Raw genomic sequence first — 10,122 nt, forward strand, 5'->3', positions numbered from 1 at the left:
TACATCCTGGACATATGTCCATAGGATGAAACAGCTGGGAAAGCAAGATAATGGTAGAAGCAATGAGCCTATGTAATCAGTGACACCAATTTAGGGTTTATATAACCTAGCAAATGGACAGACTGGTGGCTCTGACCCAACTGGCTCCAAGAGGCTGAATGTTAGTCTGGCTCGGGGCACTGCCCTGGCAACTGCTAGGTGATTCCTATAGATGACAGTCGGGCTCATTCCCGTCTGACTCCCTGGACATCGAGCATCTGCACCTCGACATCAACAATGGCTGTGACAGCGATCCTGAACCTAGGTTACTCATGCAGACCTGTTTGCCTCAGATAACCAAATGCTATCTGGCCAGTGGCTTAGTTAGAGAAGTATGGGAGTGATACGAGCATTGTAAAATAAACTGAGTGTTCATGAAAGACATTAAGTGTGACCCATCATTCTCGCCACTGTGTCAATAAGACTCATAATACCATTGCAACCATAATACTAATGGGCAAAGCCAACTCAGTCACCACCATCATCACTAACATAAGAGTCACAAAGCTAGAGAGCCCTCACTGCTACCAGGCAGCTTGTCCTCACCAAATGCCCCAGGCCACTAGGTCTGGGGAAGGAGTGTGTGCAAAGAAAACAGTGAGTTTGGGCACCTTTAGCCACCGCCTCCACCATACTTGTCTCAGCAAAGAATTTTGCTGCTCACTACTTTCTTGCTACCATACAATCTACAAGAAGCTGCCTTCTCTGTTTCCTGATTGCAAACAATTTGCCATTAAAACTGCTTGGTAAAAAGATTTTAAATTCCCATCTAATTCATTGTTCACTGGCTTTCTACATGTTTGTGTCTTAAATACTGATTTGGCTTTGTAGTTTTTACTTTGGTCCCTTTTTAAGAACACCAATTTTACTTTGTGTTGTGTCTACAAAAAAATGCTTGCTTTTGAAAAAGCACCCATGTAGGATACATCTTTGTATATGTGCTTAAAGTAAATGCTATGCATTTCAAAGCAAGTATTATCAATTGAAAATTACCTTAATATCTCTATCTCTCTCTCTCTTTCTCTCTCTCTCTCTCTCTCTCTCTCTCTCTCTCTCTCTCTCTCTCTCTCTCTCTCTCTCTCCTCTTAAAAATAGCCTGAGAAGAGAAATAAAGAAATTTGCTCATAGTACCATAGTCACATGGCTAATTAGAGGTAGTCATTAGAATAATGACTATAGAAATCACCTGCCTCCTTAATTGGTGCTCCTCCATTATAGCATGCATCGGTTACCAAATGCTTAGCTTTTCTTTCTCCAACTTTTCTCTCAAGGAGCATGTTCATGACCTGCCACATGATGAGCTCTTATTTCATTACCTCTAGCAACAGTGGCAGAAAAGAATTTTTGGAAATACTTCCCTATTTGAGGCTCAGTTCCTGATAGGGATGTTTATAAAAATGAAGTTTATAAAATCAGTCAACTGCTAATTCCTTATGTTCATGAATAATGCAGAGCTGGAAATACTGATAGCAATGTATTTTAGTCAGGAAACCTGAATCTTAGTAGAGGCTTTGCTAGCAATGAAATATAAAGCAGTCATCTTATCTCTTTGGGCCTTGGTTTTCTCACCTGTAAAGTGAGAAGGTTATTGCCTATATTATTTCAGCCAAGTAGCAGGACACAAAATCAATTTACAAAATTCAGTATCTTTTCTATATGCCAATCATGAATCCACTACAGGTGAAATCTGTAAAACAGTTCCATTTGCTATAACCTCAAAAACAATAAAACAGCTAAAAATAAATCTAACTAAGGAGGTAAAATGCCTCTATGATGAGAATTATAAAACACTAAAGAAAGAGATTGAAGATCTACTTAGGTGGAAAGATCTCCTGTGCTCTTGGATAGGCAGAATAAATATTATCAAAATGGCCATTCTACCAAAAGTATTATACAGAGTCAATGCAATCCCTATTAAAGTACCAATGCCATTCTTTACAGAGCTAGAAAAAAAATCAGTCTTTAAAAATCAGTCCTAAATTTCACATGTAAAAACAAAAAAACTAAGCCGAGCATGTTGGCACACGCTTGTAATCCCCGCGCTTGGGAGGCTGAGACAGGAGGATCGCACGGGTTCGAAGCCAGCCTCAGCTACTTAGTGAGGCTTTCAGCAACTTAGTGAGACCTTGTTTCCAAATATAATATTAAAAAGGTCTGGGAGTATAGCCCGGAGGTAGAAAGCCTCTGGGTTCCACCCCCAGTACCACCAAAAAAAAAAAAAAAAAAGCTATAATAGCCAAAATAATTCTTATCAATAAGAACCATGCAGGAGGCATAAAAATACCTGAATTTCAATAATGTTAAAGAGCTACAGTAGTATAAACAGCATGGTTGGCACAAAATAGACACATAGACCAATGGAACAGAAGATACAGAAACAAATCCACACACTTACGGCCAATTGATTTTTTTACAGAGTTGCCAAAAACATACATTGGAGAAAAGACAGCCTTTTGAAAAAATTGTGTTGGTAAAACTGATCATCCATTTGTAGAAAAATAGAATTAAACCCCAACCTCACACCCAGCACAAAAGTTAACTTAAAATGGATCAAAGACCTGGAAATAGAATCAGAGACTGAAATCAATAGAAGAGTGTATAGGACCAACACTCCAACATATAGGAACAGGTAGAAATTTCCTCAGTAAGATTCCCAAGACTCAGAAAATCAAAAACCAGAATAAGTGGGACAGCATCAAATTAAAAAGTTTATGTTCAGAGAAGAAAACCATCAAGAGCTTAAAGAAAGAGCCTACAGAGTGGGAGAAGTTCTTCATCAGATATTCCTTGGATACAGAACTAATATCCAGAATATACAAAGAACTTAAAAGACTTAACACTAAAAAAAAAATCAAGAAATGGGCAATTGAACCAAATAGACACTTAACAAAAAAAGAAATACAAATTGTCAGTAAATATATGAAAAAATGCTTAACATAATTAGCAATCAGGGAGATGCAAACCATCTAACCCCAATTAGAATGGCAATCATAAGAATACAAATAACAAATACTAGTAAGGATGTGGAGAAATAGGAGCTCTTGAATATGAGAGGCACTCACTTATATTTACTCCGGAAAGAAGCGGCTTTACACCAAGTGCCATACTAACTTCCAGAAAGTACTTTCAGTCCAAATACAGAAATGTCTTCTACACTGTTAGTGGGATTGCAAATTAATACAGCTGCTATGGAGAACAATGTGGAGATTTCTCAAAAAATTAGAATGGATCCACCATATTATCTAGCTATACCACTCCTGAATATTTTTTCCAAAAGGAATGAAATCAGATATTATAGTGATATATGTATGTTATAGCAGCACAATCACAATAACCAAATTATGGAACCAACCTAGGTGTCGATAAACAGATGAATGGTTTACAAAATTATGAGATATACACACAGTAGAATTCTATTCAGCAATAAAGAACAAAATTATGTCATTTGCAGGAAATTGGATATACCTGGAGATCATTTATGTTAAGTGAGATCAGCCAGTCACAGAAAGTGAAGGGTAATATGTTTTTTCTCATATATGGAAGCTAGGGGGTAAACAGGATACCAGTAATACTGTAGATAATGAAGGAGAAATTTCAGTGGAGCGATGAAAGGGGCCTGGGTAGGATGGTAGGATGTTGATGGAAAGAAGGGAGATCATCCCTTCCATTGATGTTATGTACAGATGTGAAATTATCAATGCCAATCTTAATATAATGTATGGAAAGGGGAGGGAGTAGGGAGGGACCTGGAGGAAAGTTCACCAAGTGCTGTGTACATGTATGTCTCTATCACTCTGAACTACATTATGATGTGAGACTACAAAACGCCATATATATATATATATATATATATATATATATATATGTGTGTGTGTATATATGTATAATCTTGAAGAACTTGAAAATAAATATATAAATTTTTTAAAACCATCCACAATCAAACAACTCAGAAGTAACTGCTATTAACCTCTATGAAGAGTTGCTTCTAAATCTCTTTTATGGACCATTGAAAAAATCAGGGTAATATTGTATTTAGTTTTGTAGTTATGTAACTCTTTACCTCTCCTAATATAAAATTATTTATATTTTATTTTGAAATCAAATTTGATTTTCTTCTTTTATTTATTGATTGATTGCTATACTGGGGATTGAGCCCAGAGGTGTTCTACCACTGAGTTACTTCGCCAGCTCTTTTCATTTTTAATTTAAGACAGGGTCTCACTAAGTTGCCCAGGCTGACTTTGAACATGTGGGCTTCCTTCCTCAGTAGCTGGAATTACACGTGTGAACTATCACACTTGCCTTGCCTTGGTGTTTCTTTTTTTCTCTCAAAATACCAGGGTGTCTTCTCTGACAGTAATTCTAGTTTTGTTTCCTGGACATCATTATAATGCTTTTTTTTTTTTTTTTTTTTTTTTTGCAGGTCTGGGGATGGAATCCAGGGGCATTGGACCTCCAAGCTACATCCCCTGCCCTATGTTTTATTCTTTGTTTTGAAACCGGGAATCACTGAGTTGCAGAGGGCCTCACTAAGTAGCTGAGGCTGTCCACGAACTGTGATCCTCTGGTCTCAGCCTCCCGAATGCCACCACGCCCGGCTCATTATGATGCTTTATGTTTGCTTTTCATGTTTATAGCCTCATTTCATTATCACAGCAATGGAGGAAGATTCTATATCTAGAGATGGTCCAGGACAGGGGATGTAGACCCATTATCACACTGTTTTCCATTTGCCCTGAGTTTAAAACAGCAAATGCCATTGTCTCTAGCCCAGGGGGATGAACAACATTTGATGATTTTCATGTTTGCTACCAGTGCATTTCTGTGAAGAAATTGTCTGTTAAAAATAATTTAAAATTCTGTCAATTGGTGGCTTAAGTAATTATTTATAGTGCTGAATCTACTAAATCAATTATCCAATTATCCCTAATGCTTGAACCTGATTTTGACTTTCTCCCTGGTACCATTCGCATCCTGTCTTTAATTACCTAACTACCTGTGATAAGCCTCAGCATGACCAGCATGATCTTAGGGATTGTTCTGTTATTGTATCTGATTCGATGGATTACAATTAGCTACTCTCAAATTCAATCACAGTAATTAATTCCAACGACTGGAAACCGGGAACTGATCCAGGACTGGATGGTCTGTGATAGAAATATAATGTCCTACACAACTCACATGAATTATAATAATTGGTCATATTAAAGTTCAATGTTGACAAATCCTGAGTACTAGAACATCATTTTTATTTGTTTGTTTGTTTGTTTGTTGCAGTACTAGGGATTAAACCCAGGGTCATTCTACCTTTGAGCTATCCCCCCATCCCTATTTCTTATTCTTTTTTTTTTTTTTTTTTTTTGGTGGCACTGGGGTTCCTGGAAGCCCTTCTACCTCCAGGCTACACTACCAGACCTATTTTTACATTTTTATTTGGAAACAGGGTCTCCTAAGCCAGCGCACGTGGCTGGCTTCGAAACTGCGTGATCCTCCTGTCTCTGCCTCCCAAGCACAGGGATTACAAGTGTGCGCCACCACGCCCGGGTTTTATTCTTTATTTTGAAACCAGATCTCACTGAGTTGCAAAGGGCCAAACTAAGTAGCTGAGGCTGTCTGCAAACCACAGTCCCCCTGTCTTAGCCTCCTGAATGCTGGGATTACAAGCACATAGGTAACCTGGTGCTAGATCATTCTGCGAACCGGATTTCTTATTCTTCAATTACCTGAAATTTAGAGGATGGCCATGCAGTCCAGATATTCAAAGAGAGAGTAGAGGAAAATAAATAACATTTATTTAGATAATTTTAATGTAGAGTTTGGCCATTTCCTTGAAGCTAAATCTTCATTAACCTTTGCCCCTGCCTGTAAGTACCCAGAAATTATGAATCACAACAAACAAGCCTCCTACGTATCATTTTAAGCTATACCCCAGTCCTATTTTGTTTTTTTAATTTTGAAACAGGGTCTCCCTGAGTCGCTGAGGCCTTCACTAAGACACTGGCCTTGAACCTGTGATCCTCCTACATCAGCCTCCAAAGTACTGGAATTACAGTACCAACATTACTGTGCCACCATGCCAGGATCCTCTGACATTTCTTTTCTTTAGTGTTGGCCCAGTGACCCCGCTGGGTTAGGAGATCACCAGAGGGCCAAGTTCTATCATGAAGACATTCTGAAGAGGGACAGAGTCCAATCTTCATTTTCTAGCCTTCCCATAGTCTTCTCCTTTCTTCTTTATGATGTACAAACCCCACTCATAGTCTATGTCACAGTTCACTCTTGACTAAGGTGGATAACTAAGTTATTAAAATAGCTGGTAATTACAATGACTAGTTATTCACTGATAAATAATGAAGATTTCTGATATGGATTTATTTGTGACCACTCCTGGGTCATATATATTGTAGCAGTGTCTCCTGGAAAATAATACCTGTCATAGGGCCAAGTAAGTAGAGCCTGGGCCACCGCTTCCCTGCCATCCTCCTCCATCCCTAGAGTGGGCACTCAAGTTTCTCCATTGCTTAGAATCAGAGGCTCGTGGAGTCTGCTTGCACTCCAAGCAAATAAGTTGGTCTCCAGAATTGATGATCCCTCTCAGCCCATCAAATATCTCAGCTTCCACCTTGAAGTAGTAAAATGAAGCAAAGCCAGCAGCCTCCGCAAGTCTTACCATCAGGGGCCACGGCAGGTAGCAGAAGCAGGTCAGTCTTGCTTCTTCTAAGGAAGGCTGCAGCTTCTCCCAGCTCTGAAAGATCCATCCTTCTTTAAATCCACTGGAAAGGAGTAAACCTAATAGTGAGCTGAACGTATTCACTCTGTAAAATAGAAGAATGGGAAACAAAAAAGCAGAAATGAGGCACAGGCTCTCAAATGAAAAACCATTCACTATACACAGACCAAAGAGCATTCGATTCTTTTAACTACCTGACCCCCTTCTTTCTCTCTGCCACATCTTAAGTTCATTAAAAAAAAAAAACTGAACTCAAGAACATCTGACTCTAACAAAGCTGAGTTATCTGTTCGACATGGAAGTCACAATATTTAGGGCCTATAGACCTTTCGGGGACCTGTGGAAAATGTTTTACTTACTCTTAAGATAAATAAAAATAGAACTATAATATTAATGATAGATAATTATAAGCCCAACATAGATTACATTTGCCTTTACATCGACACAATTATAAAATATCTTTTTTAATATTTCATGTGGAGAAAGGGCCCCGAAGGGAAAAAATAGTGCCTGCCTAGGAGGACTAGTGAGAGTCCCAGTGCACCCACAGAGTTCTGACCTTGGCAGATACTAGAATGGGCCAGAGTGAGAAACATCAAGCTGTGGATACTTGCTCCCTCGGCAGGAATGATTCCCTCCTTATAATCTCATGTCCACATTCAATTAAACTCCAGATTCCATACTTATATAATTATTGAATTATTATACACTTTAATCTAGCACAGTTAGAGTAACCGCTAAGCCCATACTTTTTAAGAAGTCCCTGGCACCATCCACAGGCATAAACCACAAGCAGCTATGTCTAGAATTTGACATGGCTTTCCTGGCCCAGCTAATTAGACTGAATTTGACTACCTGATCCAAACAGGAACAGAGTGTATCCTAGAATAGGGATTTGGACTTAGAGGCCCAACAAAGAACAAACTCTGTTCAAACGGGGACAAAGTACCTCCCAGAAGAGAAATTTGGACTTAGAGGCTCTTTGGTTGAATGGGGTGATGCAAACTTGAGGGATGAGGCTGGCATCATGGCACGATCACATGGTGTCACATTTTGACCAAACAGCCAAAGCATCAGTAGAGAGTCCCAAGAATGACTCAAGGGAGTCACAAGAATGAGGATAAATAGTCATAAGAGACCAAAATAAGGGAGAAGGAGAGGGAGAGGGAAAAGATAGGAAGAGAGAAAGGGAAAGGGAGAGGGAGAGGGAGACCTGGTAAGAGTACCTGCTGAGACTTATATTCAGTCTCCACTCAATAACCTGCCAATCAACTCCCATTTAACCCCTAATGTGAAATGAACTAGAGTAAGTTTATATTATTTGCCATCAAAATATATTTTAGACATCATGTCCCATGTCTAAATACTTTCATGTCTCATACTTTCTCTCTCATATGATATGAAGATTGCACATGAAAGTCAGCACATTAGTGCATCGTAAAATTTCAATCAATGCTAACTACTCTTATTACTATTCAATGAGCAAACGTGTACAGTCTTTGATTGCTGTGCTAAATCTGTAGGAGGCCAGCTTTGCTTTCTAAATTGCTTAGTGAATTTGAGATATTCCAAACCATAATAGAGGACAGTAACATGGGGAAGTGTCTTAGTCTGCTTTCTGTTGTTATAACTGAATACCACAGCCTTGATAATTTGTAAAGGAAGAAGGTTTATTTAGCTCAGGGTTGAAGGGTGGAAATTCCAGGAGCATGGTGCCAGCATCCGCTACATCTGTGAGGACCTTCTTTCTGGATCCTGAAACAGCATAGGGCATCTGATTTCAAAACAAAGTGTACCAAAGAGAATTTATTTTTTAACAAATCAACTCCCCAACAGCTTATTAACCCATGAAACCATGAGTGGATTAACCCATACTTGAAAGAGAAGTTCTCATCAGTCAATTGCCTCTGAAAGATCCTATCTCCAAATACCATTAACATAGGAATTTGGAAATTAAGTTTCTAACACATCTCCAAGAAATTACATCCAAACTATAGCAGAAAATAAGGGAAATTCACAAAAGGAAGCTGTAGCTTGGAAGATGGTAGTGAGACAAAGGAATCATCTTGAATGGAAATCTCTCCAGAGTGGTTAAGCTTACTCTAGTCCTCTCACGGTTGGCCACAGTAAAACTATCACTCAGCAGGCTTGTCTCTTTTGATCTTTTGATCATGGAGAGAGGGGTGCAGGATTTTATAAGACTTGGCATCATTTTAGTGCTCTAACTGTAAGCAGAAAGTCAGTGGATGCCTGTTAAGTAAATTGTTTCATTATAATTGATTAGATTCCTTTGAGTTCTTCATCAAGGTATGTTATTAAGTGTGTTAACTTTTAAAGATTTCTACTGCTGGAAAACTATGATGTACATAATAAGAAAGATATTGATATTCCTTGAGTAAAAAACACCAAGCATCTCTCTCCCCCTTTTTTCGGGGGGAAGGTACTGGAGATTCAACCCAAGAGCACTCTACTTCTGACCTTCATACCACCCAGATCCATGTGTGTGTGTGTGTGTGTGTGTGTGTGTGTGTGTGTGTGTGTGTGTGTGTGTGTGTGTTGCTGGGTTTTTACCTCTGGCTTACACTCCTAGACCTATTTTATATTTTATTTGGAAACAAGGTCTCACTAAGTTGCTGAGAGCCTCACTAAGTAGCTGAGACTGGCTTCAAACTTGTGTAATCCTCCTATCTCAGCCTCCCAAGTACTGACATTACAAGCATGCACCAATTTATTTATTTTTATTTTGAAGCAGGGTCTTGCTAAGTTGCTGAGGTTCTAGCTAAGTCACTAAAACTAGCCTCAAATTTGACATCCTCCTGTTTCAGGCTCCCAAGTACTGGGATTACAGGTGTATGCCGCCAAACCTGGTTAACATTAAGCATTATTATTATTATTAATTATTATTATTATTATTATTATTATTATTAAATTATTTACTGTACTGGGAATAGAACCCAGGAGCATTCTATCTCTGATCTATACCCCCAGCCCTATTTTTTACTCTTTATTTTGAAACAGGGTCTCGCTGACTTGCAGAGGGCCTCACTAAGTAGCTGAGGCTGTCTGCAAACCGCAATCCTCCTGTCTCAGCCTCCCAAATCCTGGGATTACAAGCGTGCGCCACCATGCCTGGCAACATTAAACATCTTTAAACAAAGCTCTTTCAACATTAAAATCAGAGATAAAGTGCCTGAAAATGAGAATGGATTTATTCAGATGTCAACAGAAAAAGGAGAGAATTATCAAGCACTTATATAATCTCAAGCAAGCTGCAACATGTGTCTTAAGGCAGTAAATGCAATACATTTGAATTGCAAGGGACAGCAAATGCCACAAATATGAGAAAATAAACA

General features: G+C 38.8%; 1 protein-coding gene across 1 annotated transcript in view; it reads right to left on the reverse strand.

Annotated features, from left to right (window-relative positions):
* LOC308263160 (myosin-15-like) overlaps nt 1-6,797 on the reverse strand; it is a gene marked incomplete at its 5' end in the record, with an annotated part of 185,662 nt that extends 178,865 nt beyond the window's left edge. Inside the window, one exon of the mRNA XM_080696037.1 lies at nt 6,710-6,797. Within this exon, the coding sequence (XP_080552163.1) occupies nt 6,710-6,797 (88 nt within the window). The remainder of the gene's footprint in view (nt 1-6,709) is intronic.
* Between the last annotated feature and the right edge of the window lie 3,325 nt (nt 6,798-10,122).

This window comes from Muscardinus avellanarius, assembly GCF_963383645.1.
Source record: "Muscardinus avellanarius genome assembly, chromosome: 5".
NCBI lineage: Eukaryota > Metazoa > Chordata > Mammalia > Rodentia > Gliridae > Muscardinus > Muscardinus avellanarius.